At 50.0% G+C, this 20124-nt stretch overlaps 1 protein-coding gene across 1 annotated transcript in view; it reads left to right on the top strand.

Moving 5' to 3' along the window:
- Positions 1 to 4377: 4377 nt before the first annotated feature.
- Positions 4378 to 20124, top strand: part of MGAT4B (alpha-1,3-mannosyl-glycoprotein 4-beta-N-acetylglucosaminyltransferase B) — a gene marked incomplete at both ends in the record, with an annotated part of 35424 nt that continues 19677 nt past the window's right edge. The window contains one exon of the mRNA XM_079542265.1: positions 4378 to 4474. Coding sequence (XP_079398391.1) covers positions 4378 to 4474 — 97 coding nt within the window. The remainder of the gene's footprint in view (positions 4475 to 20124) is intronic.

The following is a 20124-nucleotide window of genomic DNA, read 5'->3' on the forward strand; positions in this document are numbered from 1 at the left end:
GGCTGTGGCGCAGCAGGAATTGCCGGCGGGACGCGGGGCTGCGATAGGCGCTGCGGGGCGGGCGACGCGGGGCGGGCGGGGTGCTGTGCGCCCGTGTCTTATAGCGCCGCGATGCGGGCTGGGCGGAGCGGGGTTTGGCCACGCCCCCTCCCGCAGGCCACGCCCCTTTGGCCTGGCTGCGCCCGCGGCCTGCGCTGCCGGGGGACTGTAAATAGAGAGACGTTATTCGCCCCGAAAGTAATGCCTCCTATTTCTCCGTGGGAGCTACAGGATCTACAGAGAGCACGATGCCACTGTTCGATAGAGCAAGTTCTCAGCTACAAAATGTTGTCACCACCACAATGCTAAGCGTTTTCACCAGTGATGAACAAGAGCCTGCGTGCTGCTCTTGTTAAAATAAAATCCTGTCCTGCTGGAGGTGACTGCTGTCACTGTCACCGCTGCTGAAATGCACCACCCACCGCCATGCTGTGCTCACAGCCACTCACTCATCTCCATAAGCACTCAGCAGGCATTGGTGAATGTCAGCGAGCACCACTTCAACCTCTGCTGCCACCCCGCCACCAAACAGGAGGCATTACTTTTGGAGCAGCCCTTGTATGTCGGTTGTGTAGCACTGATTTCCTCCAGCCCGTGGCCTGGCTGCCCAGCTTGGGCTGAGATGATAAAACCGTAGAACCTGTGCTGTGATGCAGTGCTCTTTGCAGCCAAGCACAGGGTGAGCGTTGGTTTCCATGCGCCAAAACGCGGCCTGCCACGTGGCTCTGTCCTTGGCCCACGTGAGGCAGTTTTGAGATCGCAGCGCTCTTCTGGAAAGCAGCACTCAAGCAACATGAGGTGACAAGTGAAAGCTTGATGTGAGCCACGGCCTGGGCATCAACACCAGGAATCCTTGCGCTCCTCCATGTGAACTTCAATCCAGTAAACATGGAGAACGTCCCATCTCTGTGCTGCCTGCTGAGTCACGCTGGGCCCTCTGGCTGTGACATCACTCACTTTCTCAAAACACAAAGAAAACAAGGCCTCGGCCGGGCTCCGGTGAGCTCAGCTCATGGTCACAGGATGGGGTGACTCAGCGTTCCCTCCTCCTCCTTGAGGTGGGGATTTCCTTCTCCAGGCCCTGACTGGTGTTTCCCCATGGCTGGGGCCCTGCTGTGCTCCCATGTATTCCCACGGCACTCCCTGCATCCTCTCATCCCACAGCTGGACAGATGAAGGATATCTCCCCACCAAACCCCACCTGCACACAGCTCTGCAGCCTGAGATTTGGCTTGAGCTCATGTTAACTTGAGCCTATATTAACCCAAGCTTGGCATTCATTTGACAGCACTGAATGTTTTCTTGCCATTCTTTAGGAATCATGCTCCATCAGAACAACCGTTGCTCAAAAAACCCCTTGGCAACCCCGGTTATGAGCAGCTCCCCAGATGGACGGAGCAGAAGGACAGCAAAGCGGACGGGAATAAAACTGCTCCAGTTTCACGATTCCAAGTTGCAGAGGAAGGGCTCAGAAAAGAGCATTCAGCACCCCTGCAGCTCTGCTTCCTCCCTCCACCCACCTTCTGCTGGAAAGTGTTTAAAAATATTTGCTGAGATTGCTGCTCCAAAGGCCCAATCGTCAAAAGTGCTCCTTCTGCTCAAGCTCTGCACTGTCACAGCAAAGCCCCGCTGGGATTCAGCTCCCGTGCTCACAAACCACAACAGAGCTGCTGGCAGTTCTCCAGAGGGAATCATTATCCAAGCCACCGCCCCACCACCCTGCACCTGGGCGGGGGGGAGGGTTTGCCCTGTGCAGAGCTGCAGAGAGCAGGTGCTGGTGCTTTCCAGAGGCTTCTGGAGAGGGATCCTCCGGATGTGCGAGGTCAGATGCTGATGACTCACCCTGCCCCGTGACTGCTTCCTCCTCCGGCCCTGCAGAAGGGCTGCCTGCCCTCCTCCATGCCTCCTTCAGCCTCACCAGGGCTCCCACCCAGCCCTGAGGCAGCTCCTGGTGCCCAATCACCATCATGATTAACAATGCATAACATAACGAATAACAAAAAACACTCTGCATCCAGCCTGCTTCCAGGGTGTCACAAATACATGCTCACACATACATATATATGTGCACATCAATAGGTAGGTGTACATGCATTAGTACAGAAATACATCTCTGTTTTGGTGGTAGGATCATGTTCAGAAACGTTGCTTAGGAAAACTGTGTGGGCAGAAGGGGAAGCCAAGCTGTCTTTTCGCTGTCTCATTTTGAGGTCTGGTTTTCCTGAAGCTGAGCTCTGAACTGGTGGTGTTTACATAGGATCAGAACCATTCGTCACTGGTGTAACACAACACTTCTTTTTAAGGGAGGAAGAGCAGGCACTGAGCAAAGAAGACAGGAAGAAGGTGCAGATGGCAAGCATGGAGTCAGCATGCATCTATGCCGTGAGAGGACATCAGAGCTCTGTGCTTGCACAGGTAAGATGGCACTTTTTCCAACCTACATTCCTTACCTGGAGTGAGTGTTGTGTTCAGAATGTGATTTGTGACTTTTGCCCCGAATGAGAACCTGAAGGCAATAATGTCTGAATGCGGCAGCCTATGGGCACCTGGCAATGAGGTCACTTTGTTGCTGATGAAATAGCACTGCGCTGATGCAGAGCAGCTGGGCCAGGGTCAAGCTGGGGGTGAACGACTCTTCAGAGAACCAGACAAAATCAGCTATCAATCTGCACTGCATTCTAAATCTGGTCCTAACACGCATTTCTCCTAATTTCTGTCACGGCCTTAACTGTGGGCTGCTCACAGTGTGCAAACCAAGCTCCTGCAGTGTGCTCAGTGCTGCCAGCACCGACAGGACGAAGGTCACCGGGCTCTGTTTGCTGTTTGGGTTTTTGAGTGTTTGCAGTTCACAATTCAAACTTTGCTTAAAAAAAAAAAAAAAAAAAAAAAGGAATGACAAAATAAAGCCAAAACTGAGTTGGGGGCGGGGAGGGCCTTTAGGAGTCAAGGTAAACTTTGCCACCAATACAAATGTCACAGGGGCTGAAAGTTGCACTCTTATTTTTCCAATGAAAGCCCAAGGTTTTATCATGCCGTGGTGTGGGGAAGCTCATTTATTTCTTCAGCCTTTTATGAAAACAAAATACAACAGAGAAATTAGATTAAGCCCTATCCTCTGAAAGGAGTCTAATTGATCGTCTTGGAGAAATTATTGTTTTTCTTTCCCACTGCAGGTGCATCGCATATCCCAAGCGGTGGGAGCATTTTGCACATCTGGAAACAGTCCCTCAGCATCTGATTCTGATTCTGATGATTCTGGTGCAGCAGAACACATCCTGGTATTGCCCTGAACTCCGCAGTGGTCATAGGGCTCAGCACTGCTCCCACCCGCAGCTCTCTGGAGGGGTTCCCCCATTAACTGCAGCTCCTGCAGTGCACATCAAGGTTTCAAAAAGTGATTCATTGCCCAAAATGGGGAAGGGATGCAGGGCTGCCTAATTGCCACCCCGTGTGTATGGCTGCTGTAATGCAGCGGTGCTGCGGCTCTGGGAGCCCACAGTGCGCTGCCTTTTCAGCCTCACTGTGCAGCTCACAAGGAAACGAAGCTGAGCCCATCAGCAGAAGACTGATGAACTGAAGAACAAGCTAACTAACATTTATATCTGATTTCTTCTGTCCTGCCCAGAAGCTGAAGGTGGACTCTGTGCAGGGTGTTTCTGCACCCACTGCACTATGCACAAAGATATGTGTACACAATGCACACCTGTATATAGAGAGAGAGACAGACAGACAGACAGGTGCATGTAGGGATATGTACCCCTGCACTCACTTTCACATGCACACATCCACACAGACCTGTGCGGGCACCCTTGCATGCATGCATTTCTATGTCAGGATTTATGTGTGCACACACATATACACGTGTGCAGCTATGTGCATAAACTGAGTGTAGAGGTAGCTGCCATTGTATATGCAAACTGCGTGTACATGAGTGCATAGGTACACACACACACGTGCACAGAGATGTTTATACACGAACACACACACACACAGAGATGCATATACACGTACACACACACATGCACACACACAGAGATGCATATACACGTACACACACACGTGCACCCACACAGAGGTGTGTACACACGTACACACGTGCACGCACGCACTCCATCGCAGCTGCCATGCCGCATTCCCCCACATGGGGGCGCTCTCCGCCCGCGCCCCTCCCGGCCCCGCCCCTCCATGCCCCGCCCCGCCCGCCCGGCCCGGCGCGGCGCGGTCCCTGCATGCGGGCGGGCGGGCGCCGCGCCCCGCTCCGCGCACTCCGGGGCCCCCGGGGCCGCCGAGGCCGCGCCGCGTTCGGGCCATGCGGCCGCCGCCGGCGGAGAGGAGGCGATGAGGCTCCGCAGCGGCACGGCGCTCACGCTGCTGCTCGGCTGCCTCTGCGCCTTGCTCTCGCTCTCGTGGTACGGAGCCTTCGGCGGGCACAAAGGTAAGGGGCGGCTCCGGGCCGCGGGGCGATCCGGTGGGGTCCGCGGAGATCCTGTGGGTGGATCCTAGGGACCCGGGGTCCCGGCTGGCGGCATCCTGACGCGCCGCGCTGGGGTCCCATAGAGTCCGCGGGGGCCGCACTGGGGGTCCGCGGTGCTGCGCTGCGGGCTGGGGGTGAGCCGGGGCTGCTGGGCGCTGCCGGCTGCGATGCTCGAGGGGAGAACCCGTGCCGGCTTTAAATCCTACTGGGTTTCAATCCCTATGGAGAGATGGGGGCCCCGTGGCTTCAGGGCGATGAGGGACCAGAAGGATGGGGAGCCGAGAGCCCCGTGCTGGGGCTCTGTGAGCAGCCCCTCCCTGTGCTTCTGCGTGGTGCTGAGCTGGGTGCCGGGTTTGGGACGGTCCCCTGTCCACAGCTGGGAGCTGCAGCCTCTGCTCATGCTGCAGCAGAAATACGGGGCGTGACCCCAACGGAAGCCCCTCTGTGTCCTTCTGGTAGGGCTCGCAGCCCTGATTCCGTCTGGCACCGGTTGCTGATGAGCAGCGGTGGTTACAACAGGTTACAGGTAGCGCGGGTTGTGTGCCGGCACGGTGTGTTTGCAGCCGATGTGGCTGTCCTGGGATCGTTGTCAGCCCTCAGAGGTCATGCAGTCCATCCCAGCCCCTACGTAGAATCGGGGCATACGTATCTTTCCTGCCTGATGTTTATCCTACTGATTCCTAATAACCTATGATGACAGAGATACCTGAGCTCCCCAGACAGAGTTTGACATTTAACAGCCCTACCAGCAGATTTCTCATACGATCTAAGCAGAAATGTTGCTCTGTTTCCCTTTTTGGGGTGCACACAGGGCGGTTCCTTCCCTCACTGCAGGAGCTCTTTGGTCTGTGGGGGCTCCGCTGCTCCCCTCAGGGCTGTCATGTTGAGCTGACATCCAGCACAGGGCTGAGGCACTGCTGTGCTCAGAGAGCAGAGCTCGCTGTGCATCTTATCCTTCTCGCTGTGTACTTTTGTTGCTTTGTACTTTTGCTACAGATGATGCACGTTTAATGGTTTTTTTGTCCCATCTGCCCTTTAGCCCTGCTTCTCCAGAACTTTTCCTGCTTTCCGTTCCTCACCTGGTTCATTGTTCTCCCCAAATCCCATTACATCGCACTTGTCTTGGCTGAACCACGTCTTCCTTGTTTTAACAGATGAGTGCAGGGGGTCGGGATTGTTCCAAATGCTGCTCTTGTGCTGGCACCCCCTCAGCTGGGGGTGGCCTTCGAATGCCATCAGTGCGTTTTGTGTCCCAACAAGCAGCTCATGGATGGAAGTCCCAGTCTGGGCTTCCCTGGACCGTTCCTCAGTCAGGTCCTCCCACTCCTTGCTTTATTGGCAAACCCCATTCACACCCATTTGTGCCTGCAGTGGGACACCATCCTGCAGCAGCTGGGTCCATCTCCTGCATCCCAGCTCTATTATGGGATGTCACACCCTGCCACAGAAATATGATGCGTTTGCAGTGATTTGGTTGTGGTAAAGAAGGGTTTCTTGTGCTCAGGTCCTCATCGCTGTCTAAATACATCATTGAAGTTAAGCTGATTAATCTGTAATATCCCAGATCCTCCTATCCCCATGCCCTGGCTCCTCGGGGCAGGCTGTGTCCATCACTCACTGCAGCATTGCTGTCCCCTGCCACGACCTGGGGACAGCTCTGGTGACACTGCTCTGCACAAGTGGGGAGCACATGGATGATAAAACACAGAAAGCATCGCAGAGCCTGCTTGCCTCTGTCACCTGCTCTTTGTTGGGAGGACAAAACAATTAAGTGAAAGACGTTCAAACAGGTCTGACCAGCTCCACAGCCGCTCTCACACAGCTGCTCAGGGTTTGCTTACCCACTGCAGGTAGCACAGGGGCTGTGATGCCCTCCTTGTGGTGCATGATGTTGCAGGCTGGCAGCCCTTGGGAGCAGCACCCAGCAGTTTTCCTGCCTGCAGATGAGCAACAGAAGGGATGAGAACAGATTCCAGTGAGATGCTAGCGGGTTGGTGGGTTTCCTCCTTTGATAAGGACAGTTTGGATGTGGCAGGGCTTCCTGCTGCTCTGTCCTTTCTGTTCCTTGCTCCTGCACCCGGAGTTCTGCAGCTCCTGTTGGAGGTGCAGGGCAGCACTTTGCAGGTCCTGTCCCTGCGCAGGGCTGGGGCTGTCCCTGTGTGTGACATCCACAGTGTATGTGACACATATATGTGACACATGTACCAACCTGCGGAGGCTGAGGAGGTGCAGATGGGGGCTCTGCAAAGGTGCTGCAGAGGTTGGAAATCTGTCATTAAAATGCACAACAAATAACAAGGATGTGCAGGAGTGTTTCTGAGAGCCCCTGCTGGGTCATTGCAGTGCTCACCAGCAGCTGTGACTGATGCACGGAGTGCAGCAGCATGTGCAAGATTATCTTGCTTATGGTTTGACCAAATTCATCCCGAGAATGAGTGGCACCATGCAATCTGTTGATGTGCATTTATCAAAATAAAGCTTTCGTTGCCTGGAGCCAACTGCATTTCTGCTTACATCCCTTGGCAATTTATTGTTGGGTGTTCACACTGGGCTCTCACTCTGTGTGCCCTTATGGGTGTTCCTCTGCTGCTGGGAAGGACAGAAGCAGAACAGGTTGGTGCACACCTCTGGTTATACTGAGCATGGCCTGTGGTTTACTTCTCTTGCAGAACAAAACCGTTTCTGCTTTGCGATTCCCTTTGATTCATCTGGAAGAAATCATTGATTTGTGCTTATATCCTGAATGTTCATTGATTATTCACTTAGTGTTTAAGGTAAAGCCCATCTACAGCTTGCTAGTTTAAGTGAAACTGCCACTCATCTCCGGAAACCTTTGAAGCCTGCTGAATTATGAAGAAATTGCTTTAGTGATAAACTGGGCAAAGCTGCTCCACCTGATCAGCTCTGGTACGAGCGCAGTGGGCACAGTGCTGGTGTTGGTTCCCCCTGCACACAGAAACCAAGAGAACCGTTTTTGGTGAAAGCCATGGAGAAATCCACAAAATGCTGCTTCCACTGAGCGGGAGGGAAGAGCTGAGGCGAAGGGCAGAGCTGAAACCCATTTGGGGCAGAAAGGCAGAAAACCTTCCCACTTCTGTTGGAATCATTGAGGTTGGAAAAGACCACAAAGGTCACCAAGTCCAACCACTGACTGCTCACTAAGCCGTGTCCCTCAGAGCCACATCTTACCCGTTCCTCTAAAATCTTCGATGGATGTGAACTCACTCCTGCAGCAGCCAGCCTACCGACCATTGGCCCACTGTTGGCCCCAGTGAACCCTCGCTGAGATTTGCAACTCCTGAATTCCAAGTGATGGTGAACAACAAACACACCCAAGCGCTGGGATGTGTCATGCAGCTCTCTCTGCTTTTGGGTTTAGGGGTCCCTGGGGCATGAGGCTGGGATGCCCTGGGGTAGATGGCATGGAGCATCCCAGCTCATGGGGAAAAGACTTCCCTCCTCACCTGAAGGATGCAACTGTTCCCATGCTGGTTCTGGTTGGCCTCTTGTTTTTTCCCAAGAGGAAGCCGGTGAGGTCAGCAGGGCTCAGTGCATGCAGGCAGAAGTCGCTGCCAAATTAAGGGATTATGAAAACTATTAAAATAAAGGAAGGGCTTTAGCTGGGGCTGGAAGGTTCATACTGCTAGAAGGAGAGGCTTTTCAGGGATTGCTGATCGAGCATCTGCTTAATAGCTTCCTGGCTTGGGGAGAGGATTGTTGTCTTTGACAGAGGGAAATGTGTTTTCCTGCTTTTCTTATTGTAATTGAGGTGTAGAGACTTTTTATTCAGCGATGACCTTTGTTTTGTTTGTGGTAGAACAGCTCTCCTCAACCTTCTCTCGCTTTGCAAGACAACCCAAGAAGGGCAGGTCTCTGTTTTAAGCCATCTTTCTCGTTTCTCTGTAGCATTGGCTGCTTTTCCGTGTGCTTGTATCCCTCTCGAGTCACATTCTTTTTTTCCTCATGTTAGTTGAGCTGCATTGTCCATTTGCTTTTATCCACAACTGTCACACTTGTGGTTTAGGGTTAGCTGCAGCGAATTGATACTAACCTGGGAAAGGTCACTGCACTGGTACCAGTGCCACTGCCTGCTGCCTCACCTTTCCTTCAGGAGTTTTTGGACCGTTTTTGGAGTTCTTTATGGCACGGATATGCCCTGAAGGATATGAGGTAGTTTTTCTTCTCTCCCAGTGATGGTGAGAGCTTTCTGGAAACAAGAAACATGCAGCATTCCCACTGCGTGTCCCCACATAAGCAAGAACTTGCCTGTGTTGGGTGCCTGGTGTATGAGTGGGCTTGGGTAGGGTTAGGCTCTCTCAGGGTTGACAGCACCCTTAGAAAAGTGCCCAAGGAATGAATTATTCAGTTAATGCTGGCAAAAGCAGTGTGGTGTCCTCCTCTCCCTCCTGTGAATGCCCAGACTCTGATGTTGTGCTTTTGATCTTGCCTTTCCTGTTTTAACGATGCCTTTTTGGTGCCATGTCTCATTGCTCTTTCTTCGGAGCTGTCTTTGATATCTTTTCCCCCTTTGTCTTCCATTTCCCTCAATTTCCTCTCTTCCTTCTTCCTTTGATTTTGTAGAAAATGACCAGGATGGACTTACTTACTCTATGTCACTTTCCCTCTTAAACTTGTCTAATTTGACTTATCTACCATTCAAGGACCTTTCCCAGATGCTTACCTAACACTGTGGCTTCATCAACTCCATGGAGCTGGCTGGTCCCACAGATTCATGGTACACCAGCACTTCACTTCTTTGGATGGTTCACTGGGAGTGGTTGTGGGGTTGGGCACAGCAAACTGTAGGTAGAAAAATAGTAAAAGCAGAGGGAATGTTTTTAATGTCATGGCTGAGCTGAACCTTTCTGATCTGAGAGAATACTTGGGGCCTTGAGGAACAATGAGGGAGCTTATCTCACACCTCCTAGATGGAGCCTGAGGTTAATCATAGAATCATAAAGGGTGGAAAAGACCCCTTAGATCCCCAAGTCCAACCCCTACCCATCCCACCATGCCCATAACCACGTCCCTCAGTGCCACATCTCCATGGTGCTCAAACACCTCCAGGGATGGTGACCCCCCACCTCCCTGGGCAGCAGTGCCACAGCATCTCTGCTCTTTCAGAGAAGAAATGTTTCCTACCAAGCAGCCTGAACAAAGGAGAACGAAGTGCTGTGTTTCAAAGCTGGTTCATTTGCTGATGTTGGGGATGGAGAGGTATTTAAAAAAAAAAAAATGTAAGAAGTGGAAACTCAAGTTCATGCTGCATGCAAATTTCTTGGTTTGATGGCTAAAATTCTTCATTGTGCCATCATTCTGGTGAAGACCAATGAAATGTGGCTTTTCCCTGAGCTGGAAGGCTGTGACGAGGGAGGGGATAAGCGACCAGAATGGCATTTGTGCATAACTGGGACATGGACTGTGGGCTGGCTCCATATAGATCAGTTTGTGTTTCATTAACGTCTGGTTCCACCCTGTCTGTCGGTTTTATTAGATTAATTTATTACTTTCTGAAAATGCCTCTCCAGTGAACTAAAATATCTGTTGACTGGAAGTATTTGGTTACCATGAAAAAGTGCATTTGGCACGTCTTTGGCAAATATTAACTACTTTCTTCTGTTTCTCTTTGCAATTTAATTGTCTATTTATCTTGAGTATTGATTGCCAAAGGCCTCGGTAATTATTTGCTGATTTTGGAAATAATTGTTTGAAAGGATTGGATTACATTTGCAATATTAATCATTACTGTGGTGTGCTGCCTCGGAGGATGGGATCTCCGTGGCTCCGATTGCAATGTGAACATTTACTGCTCACATTTACTGCTCGAGCCTGAACTGCTGCCTTAAAATAACAGAATCGTTACTGAGGTTTTGTTCCTGAAACCGAGCAGATATTTGCAGAGAGGCAAACCTGGCAGGCACAGCGAGCCTATCAGTGTGCTTTTCCTGTTGGCAGGAGGAGCGGTCAGGCTGTAGTCAAATATAAAGATGGTTGAGGTTTATTTACTTTGTGCTGTTCCAGTGTTGGCCAGATAACACAGTGCCATGGCAGTCCCTCCTCCGGTGTGGGTTGGTGGGAAGCAGCTGCCCGGTGCAGCAGCAATGCATCTCTCCTTTGTGGTGCTCTGCAGGGGTGTTGTTCTCGCAAGCAAATGTGCTGCAAAGCGCATCTTGCTTTGGGGGAAGGTGAGAAATTGGAAAGTCTCTGCTGGGAGCTGAGTAATTGGCACCTGCTATTATTGCGTCCCTCCTCCCTCTTTTAATAACTTGTTTATAAGGATGACTCTCCTACAGATCTCATTACAAAGCTGTAAAGCATGCTTGTTTAAAAAAAAAAAACAAAACACAACAACACAAAGCATTCTTATTCCTATTGGATCTGCATACGTACTTCCTTCTGTTTCTACCAGAGGGAAGACAGCTTTTGTCTCATCCGGGGATCTCCTCACTGCTCCTGGCTGCACTGGGCAGCAAATGCTGTTCCTCTACCAGCACCAAGCCTGGCAGCAGCCAGCACAGCTGGGAGGGCAGTTCTTGTTGTTTTAGGCCTGGAAGCAAGGGTCGTGCAGGCTGTTGGAGTTCCTCTGGCTCTGCCTCCATCTGAGCTGTGCACTGACTTGCATTGCCAGGGAGCCGTGGCATTTAGCACCCACCCCTGGGACCTCTTGTTGCAGCAAATCCCACTTCGTTCTGTTGCACACCGTGATTTGGCTAATTGCTTTTAACAGTGTCGTCTTCATTCTTTTATTAGTGAATCGTGATGCAAAGGGGAGCCGGGAGCAGTTTGGATCCCGTCGTGTATCGTTGGATGACCACACTGGGCTCAGCTTTGTCCCCATGCACACGTTGGGAAGAGGCAAAATCGTGTCCGTGACAATTGTTTTCTGATTCTTTTCATTACCTTGCAGAGCAAAATGATAAAAAGAGCCTCAGAAAAGAGGGCACTGCAGCAAGCCCTGGCAGGGAGGTAATCTCTTTTCTTCGTACCGAGGTATAAAGATAATTCCGATCGGGATTGAAGCAGCGGATGGCAAATAATTCTTGAACAATCCGCTTATGGTGTTCCAGGACGCGAATGAAAACCACTAATGGGATAAAGAAGGATCTAGATAATTATCTCAGCTGCATGAAGTCCTGTCGTTTCAGGAGAGTACTCTTGTGGACACTCATTTCATGTGTACAAAATGCTAAAGCTGACCAGACGTTTTCAGAAGCCAGCTCATCCCAAAACAAAGACATCATTGCTTGGTGTTCGGCTGTCTTTTATCTACCTGGCTGGTCCTAATAAATCTCATTTCTGCTCTCTGCTATCCTGTTTCCCTTTTTTCCCCTCCCTACAGCAGCTTGAAGCAGTGACACACATTCTATCCAGGGCAGATTTGAAGCTTTCTTCATCCCTTTGCTTTTTTCATTTGTTCTGCTGGTTTAGGGAGAGTTCCTGTTGTTTGGTGTTTTTTTTTCCCCCTTCTTTCAGCTGGTAATGCTGTTGTTTTAAATCTAACTGTGGAGCTGCTTACAACATTACAGCATGCAGGACATCCTTAAATTGGATCTGTTTTTTTTCCCCCAGCAAGAGCTCTGCCTTGCAGCACAGGCAATGCGCTGTGCTCCAAAACAAATCCGGCTGCAGTCGGTTAATGAGGCTCTTGTTGCTGGCTCTTTGCTCCCGTTGTGCCTGAACGTAATGGATGCCCCATGGATGAAGCAGAGGATGGCAGAAAGAGAAAGAAAGAGCTTTATGTTGACAGCAGCTGTGACATTTGGGTGCGTTTGGACCAGCTACTGGTGTCCTGGGACAGGAAGACCTTCAGTCATGAACTTTCCCATCTTTTTGCATCAGTATGGCAGTGCAATTAGGGTCTGGTGGCTTTTGGAAGTGCAGAAGGGCTCAGAGGAACAAGAAGGATGGTCTCTTCTTGGTGACGTTCTGCTTGAGCAGGAGCTCGTAAGCTAAATTGCTCCCCCAGGAGGCTTAATGCTGAGGTTCCTGCTCCCAGTTCTGGCCCTGTGGCTGTAGGAGATGGGCTGACTTGTAGCAGTTGTGCCTGCACAGGCTGTATCCGACACCACTGGCATTCTGCAAGAGGAGTCTGCCGAGACACCTCTAAAAGTCAGCTGATGGCAGTGTAAGGTGAGATTCCCATCTTACCTCTGAGAACAGTAGCTCTTCTGCATGCCCTTAGATTGCACAGGAGTCTCAAAGGGCATTTTTACTCGGTTCTTACTACCACCACAAGCCTGTTCAGTGAACCACTCACTCACTGTCTCATTACTCGCTCATCAGTAAAGGCATCACTGAAGTCTCCCTCAGTGCTGTGCTGATGCTGGAGTCCCACCTGGATCTGCTCACTGCAGAGTTGTGCAGCAGGAGGGGCAATTTGGCCTGCAGACAGGCAGGCGGGGAGCTGCCGTTTGCTGTGCATGGCGTAGAAGTGCAGATTCCTGTTTGGTTTGGCTTCCAGCAGTCCTTATCACATCTCTTACTGCCAGCTTCCTCTGGGTTGTCCTTTCTGCCCCTGCCCTGCCTACGTTCCGTGCTGCAATTTCAATTATTTTTAGTAATTCTTTCTCCCTTCAACTATTCCACCACACGAGCGCTGTTTAAACAGCTGTCACTCCTGAGCCCACTTCTCCAGGAGACAGAGTGACGGGCTGCACGCAGGCAGCTCGTTAAAAGCCTCTCAGGGCTCTTCAGGATGGGCAATCACGTAGGTGTACGATTGTAACTGGATCCTGTGTTATGCACAGTTTTGATTGCAGCCGGTGAAATAACGATCCCCTTCTGGCTGCTCAGCAACAGGAGAAATCTGGGTGACGAAAGGGAAGGAGAGCACTTTGGCAGTGGGGCATGCCCTCTCTTTTTGGTGAAGCATAATAACAAGAGGTGCGTTCTGCTCTCAGTTTCATCCGTGTGCATCTGGAGGAACCTTATTAAAATAATGCAGTTCTATTTAGAAGTTAACAGAGGGATCCTGGTGATGGGTTGGGATTCGGGTGCTGGGCCTGCTCAGCTGTTGGCTGCTCCCTCCTTTCTGCCAGTACTGAGCTTTGTGGAGTCTCCTTCTCTGGAGATGTTCAAGACCCACCTGGACACCTATCTGTGAGACCTGGTGTAGGGAACCTGCTTTGGCGGGGGGGTTGGACTCAGTGATCTCTGGAGATCCCTTCCAACCCCTACAATTCTGTGATTCTCGCTGTTGTGGTCAAACGGATTTAACTCTCTTCCAGATGATGTCCACACTGTGAAGAACATCTGCCATGGCCCCAGTTGTGTTTGAGGATGGAATTAAGGTGTGTGTAACTGCTCAATGGTAAGCGAGCAACACACAGATCCTGCTCTTTGCAGCAGTTTGTGAGCTGTGATCTGCACACTCCTCTTGTACCTGTGCAGTTACTGGGATGTGATGCTGGAATAAAAACCAGCCTCGGTGTCTAGGAATAACAGCTTTCTGTGAAGTGGCTCCCAGGAATGGCAAAAGCTTTCTTAGTTGAAGCTCTCCTTTGCTTATGCATTTGTCTTCTATTAGCAGTGTTCCTGAAGTGCTCCAGTAATGGATGTGTGCATGTGATTGTACTGAAGTTGGGTATCTCAGGGTGATATTTACGTGCAGCTCTGCTTTCAGCTCCTCTCTGTGATGTGTTGCCGTGAGCTCTTATGGAAGCACGGACCCTTTGGAGAGCTGTTGGGATGAAGTCCTTGCACAGGTTTTTGAGTCTGTGGCTGAAAAGAGGTTTTCGGGGAACTACAGAATTGTTAAGGTTGGAAAAGAGTGCTGAGATCATTCAGCTGTGACTCTGTGGCCTTTAGGAAATGGATGGGGGTTTTGGCCATGTGCAACCAGCATCCTCAGCTTAAGGAATCACACATCCCAGTTATGGTTAGGTGTAAAAGCAGACAGCTAACTTGCTGGCTTAGAGTAAAGGAATACATTTTCCTATAGAGGTTAAAGATCACCCATTGAGGATTCTGCTCTCTGTTTGCGAGGTGTTTTTTTCTGCTTTTAAACCAATGATTTTATGTACCCTTGGAGTAGGCAGGCTAAAGTTGCTTTCTCCTTTGTTTTCTGGCCAAGTTTTTCTAAGAGAATAAAGCTTATGTCCTTCCTCCTAATCTCCCATTCTCATTTAGCCAAATTGGGCAGTGGTTTGGGAGTCTCCGGAGGAGGTGGAAAATCCTTGAATTGGACCAGAAATCCTATTTTTGGACATAGCCAGAAGGACAGGGAAGAGCGAGACTGTTGATGGCTTTGCCGGAGAAGGGAATGAACTCCTGCATCAGGCTTCAGTAAATCCATGCACGTTATCTTCATTAAGCCCCCAGTGCAAGAAATCTGTTAATTGGAGTTTTCAGTTGGACACTGGGCACCAGCTGCTCCCAGCACAGCAAACAAACAGGACCGCAGCTGATTTCTCCTTCTCATCCCTGTAGCAATGGGTAGAAGCCACCACAGAAGTAAAACAGTCCCTTATTGGTACAGGCTCCATCCGTTTTGCTGTTCCTACCTGTACCTCATTCTCTAATTTTCATTGCTCTGACTGCTTTGTTTTCCTTCATTGCAATCAAGAAATGCAGTACAATATTGCACTAAGAACTTCAGCTATTCAATTACCTCTGAGAAGCTGACTTAATTGGCTCTTTAAGTGATGGCTCTCCATTGTATGCAATCAGCACGACTCAAGGAGGGAACAGGAAGAGAATAAGGACTTTGTTTCTAATCAATAAATAAAGGTCTTTGAAACAATACTGCTTGCAATTTGTGCCGCCGGTTAAATTACACCGAAGATGATAGCCTGTGTGTTCGATGTGGAGCACAGCTCTAACAGAGCAATAAACCTTTGCTCCCAGCAAGCTTGCGGACTGCTTTGCTGTGTGCTTCCAGCAAATCCATTTCTCCCCTCGGAGTATTCTTTTTCCCCCCACGAGAATTAGAGGAAGGCAAAACAAAACTGCCGCAGAGCCCAGCACAGATGGTTTGGAAGAGGCTGATATGTAATGACTAATCATTTATTTTGCACCTCATAGAGTATGCAAATGAATGTGATACCTGATGATAAATAATTCAAAATGGAGGTGGAAGGCAAGGGGAGAGTACGGGCAGAAGGAGCACAGGAGGTACCAGTGGACCCGTGGAGCCCTATAGCACACATGAAGGTACGCAGCATCGTTTCATAAACCACCAGGCTAAGTGATGTGGCAAAAGAAGGATCGTTTTGGTTGTAAATTCACTCTGTGCCTTCCTTTGGGCTGTTGGATAGAGCCCAGTGTGTTTGAACATTTGCCTGTGAAGGCTGCAGGATTTATCTGTGAAGTGAGATGTACTTTGCCACACCACCAGCAGTATTTTGGCGAAGCTGTTTTCGTGAAATACAACCTGAGAATTTGTATTGGCTTAACACTTAAACTGCAGCCAGGGGAAGATGGAATATTCATCTTTATTGTATTTGTTTCTCCTGTAACAAGGCATTACTGTCTGTCGTAAAGGAGACCGTCCCTGAGCCCAGAGAGCATGCCCAGTTATTTGCTGCTTGCTCCATTAGCTCGTGCAGAACTCCCAGTTTTTATGTGCGTGTGCTTTTCTACTTGTGTAAGCCTGCCAAGGACTCATCTCAATTGAAATCCATTCCTGTAATGCTGTGTATACGCCTATTTGTTGAAGTTCTTAATGCAGCTAATGGAGGTATGGGTCTGGGATGCCCAAGGAGGATCTCCCAGCTTTCTGCTTCCTATCAGGCAGCGCAGAGTTTGATTCAGCACCTCACCCCGGGCACTGAGTGCATGCAGTAAAGAAAAATAAACTTTAAGGGACAACAGGAGTGCTGTAAACATCGCTTGAATTTTGATTTACACCATCAAAGCACAAGCACAAATTGCATGGCTCGTGTGCCCTATGGAAATATCTCTCTGTATGGGAGTGCTGCAGAGCAGGATGCCAGTCCTTTTTATTGCCAGCGAAGCCAAATGAAGTCCCCCCAGGGCCTCACAGCAGAGGGTTCCAGCAATACCCAGCAGCACGTCTGCCGTCCTGCCCAGAGCGTGGTGTGTGTGCTCGGTTCACTCCTGATGTACCCATCCAGCTGTGTTGGAAACAAAAGGAGCCCGGCCATCGTGGCACACCGATAGTGACAGCACTTGGAAACCAGCTTCTCTCTTCTCATTCCTGATTTCTTCCCAAGGATAGCTGCAACGCTTTTCTTTTTTGGGACTTTGCCCGAATTATTGCATCTCTGAAGATCTGCTGCTCTGGGTTATCCCACAGTGGGATTATGGCCTTAAATGGAAAACAGCAACAGCCAACGGTTGGTAAAAATATTATTGTGGGAAAACACAGTTGCTAAATGTGTTCCACGTTGTGAGGCTGCTGGGTCAGGAAATGCTTGTGAGCGTGCAGAGGAAATGCTTATGTCTTCTGAATGCTGTTGTAGCATTCTTTTTTTAATTGCTTGTTAAATAGGAGAGCATACCTCCATCAAAATGCCATCAGATACGCCCTGCTGTAAGGGGACAGGAGGCATAAAAAAACACTGAGGGGGAGAGGGAGGACGGTCTGGCTTTATGAACCTGTCCATTTATTTATTGGCTCCTGTTCATCCCTCCAGAAGGAAAAAAAAAAAAGAAAAAAAAAAAGTCTATTGTCAGATCATTTAGCATGCCATGTTCATAGCAGACCGAGAGCAGACAACTTCAGTAGCACTGGAAATGTGACTCTGTGAAACTGCTCTGAAGTTGCCAGCCTTGCTGCATGGAAGCAAGAAGCTCAGCAGGGCAGAGTTGCTCCCATGCTAGCAGATCTCTTTAGTGTCTGTAATAAAAAATGCAGCCATAGTGTGGGTTGCACAGCGTGCCCGGGGTGATCCCACTGAAGCTCACATCTGGGAGCAGCTGGGTGTGCTGTGCAGCCCAGCCGAAGCCCGTTTTGGGAGAAATTCATTATAATCAGGATAATTTATGCTGATGGTTAATCACTCGCTATTAAAACATGGGCATTTTGTGTCAGCTCGAGGCCTGGGGAGGGCAAAGAGCTCTGTGTTGCCAGCCGTGCACCCAGCACAGGCTCAGGGATCAGTCAGCACAGGCTGGAGCGCTGTCTCTTTTTCTGGCGATGCCCATTGCTCTCAGTGGGGAAGTTACAGGCGTTAGCAGCAGAATGAATTTCCCTTCATGTGCAGCAGTACACTCTTACAGCTCCATTCCTCAGCCTCCTGTCTGCTGTTAAAGAATGTATTTGTCTTTGCAGGTGTGTGAGGCTATGGCAGCACACTGGTGCCCTGCTGGCTGCTGCGTGCCACCCTCTGAATGCGGCAGGGGAAGGCACATCCAGGGAATGAGCTGCAGGCTTATTCTGTCTCCCTACAGAAAAACAAGGCACTTCTTTAGGGACAGTGATTTATAAGGCTGCCAGAACAGCACCGCTGTAAGCAGGCTTTGGACGTGGCCATCCATCCGTAGCTGTGTACATCCTCATGCTGTTACAGTTCCTACTTTCTGCTTTTTCAAGACTCTCCAGCTTAGCAGTGAGATCCTTTGGGAAGCTGTCCTGCTGCTGCCTCCACTCCAGTTGTTCCCGGTGGCCACAGGTTTATCCTCACCCTGCAGGGATGGAGCTCCCCTACCTGCTGCCCTGGTGCTGGTTCTGCAGCTTACCAGCACAACTTCCACTGCCTGGTCTCAAGGTTTGAGAAAATTGGGTTAGGTTTTTTGCAGCGGCACACTGCAGTCAGCAATGCCGGGTGACAAAGCTGATCTGGGAAGCTGGGCATGAGGATGAGTCATGAACCTGGGGTGAGTTCTTTATGGACGCCTCCAGAGGATGAAGCATCTGTTGAACTTCTCTGTGTGCTCAGCTGACAGCTGGCAGCACCAGGAACGGAGCTGAGGGACCATTGCTGCAGCAGCATCGGGATGCACCCAGGGTCCCTAAAGGATACAAGTACAGAAATGCCTCCCAGGCATCATAGCAACACTGAACCTCTCGGTTCAGAGGAAACAGGGGCTAGAACTGAGCTCCCAGTGCTTATGTTCTGCCAACTGCAGCCATGATTTTGTCATGGAAAATTACCCCCATGGGCTCAGGCACTGTTTCTTGCTTTCCTCCTCAAGCTGGGGCACCCTTGCATCAGGTGAACATGTCAAGCTGAATCTTTCTGCAGCACAGCTTCCCTCTGGGTGTAAGTCTGGAAAGCTGAGCCACAGCAGCCCTCACAGCAATTAGTGCTGCTTTCTGCATGTCACCAGTAAAGGTAACCGTGTGTGAAATGCTGAAAAAACGGATGCATTTAAATAGGTGTTGTAAGGAAATGAGATACCTGAAGTGCACCTCCGCTCATGGAGAGCATGAGGTGGCTGCTTACAAAAGCCAGGGCTGAACAGCACTTTAGGAATAGCTGTGAAGTGAAGCACCGGCACTGTGGTCTTGCAGTCCAGGGCTGCAGGAGGTACCCCCGACGTGGGGTGGTTGTAAGGAAGAACAGAATTTCTGCAGGTCACAGCTCCGGGACGTGGTTACAAAAGGCGTTTTGCACTCTGTTCTGGCTGCTGTGACTTTGTGGGATGGGTGTCAGCATTGCTGGATAACCCTTCCTTGTGTTCTCTTGGCTGCTGAATGTGGAAAGCGAGAAGCAGGTCTTCCTTTAGCGGTATGTTGTTCTTCCCAGGAGTTATCCTTGTATATGAGATGAAACAGGAGACCTCACATAGCATCAACGCTTACAGCTGGGCTAAGTGTGCTATTTAATGGCAATGCCTTGTTTTGTCTCTGGAGAGAGGAAAATGCACCCCATTATGTGCTCGTGTTACGAGCCTGCACCCTGGGGGATAAATATTTCAAATATTGATGTTGAATAATTTTTAAGAGGCTCTCTATGAGTTTTATTTGAAGCATTCTGCAAATTACTGAAGAGAGCTGAAACAAAATGCGGTGCAGATCGGCTCATCGCGTGATCAGGATGAGAGGCTTTAAAATCTGCTGCTGCCCAAAGGCACAGCCGTGATCTGGTCAGGCATTGGTACCATAGGGAAACAGGGATCTGTTTGTGCGCCCATAGGTAGACCAGAAGTTCGATGTATGTGGACAGACAGCGGAGCAAAGGAAGCGCTCTCACTATCCTTTCACTCTAATACAGTTGCACACATTGCAAATGAGTTTCTCTTTTGGAAAAAGCAGTAAAACCTGACTTGCATTGAAGTTCACTGCTCTTAGCACAAATGGAGCCAGGGACTCCAGCCAGAACTTCTGTGATTTCCTTGATATCTCTGCGACTTAGTACATCCCTTTAACTTTTCCATATGTGTTCTCTGATTTATAACACAGCAGTGCTTTATTTTGCTGTTGTAAAATTCCTTCATATGCTCGACTGTGCCAGAAGCTTCATATGTTATTGATTAAACAAACTCCCCGTGCTCCAGGATCTCGGCTGTTCTGAGGCTGCGGCGCGCAGCGATGGCTGCGATGCTCTTTCCTAGCAGGAGCTGGGGAAGCACAACTGTCCCCACACTTCCTGCTGCTTATCACCACGTTAGCCTTCAGTTTGCAGAGATGAGCTGCTTTTTTCACCCTCTCAGTCCACGTCTTGTGGGCCCATCAGCTGCTTACAGTTGTTTCAAGGGAATGATGA

The sequence above is a fragment of the Tetrao urogallus genome (genome assembly GCF_951394365.1).
Source record: "Tetrao urogallus genome assembly, chromosome: 14".
NCBI classification, from domain to species: domain Eukaryota; kingdom Metazoa; phylum Chordata; class Aves; order Galliformes; family Phasianidae; genus Tetrao; species Tetrao urogallus.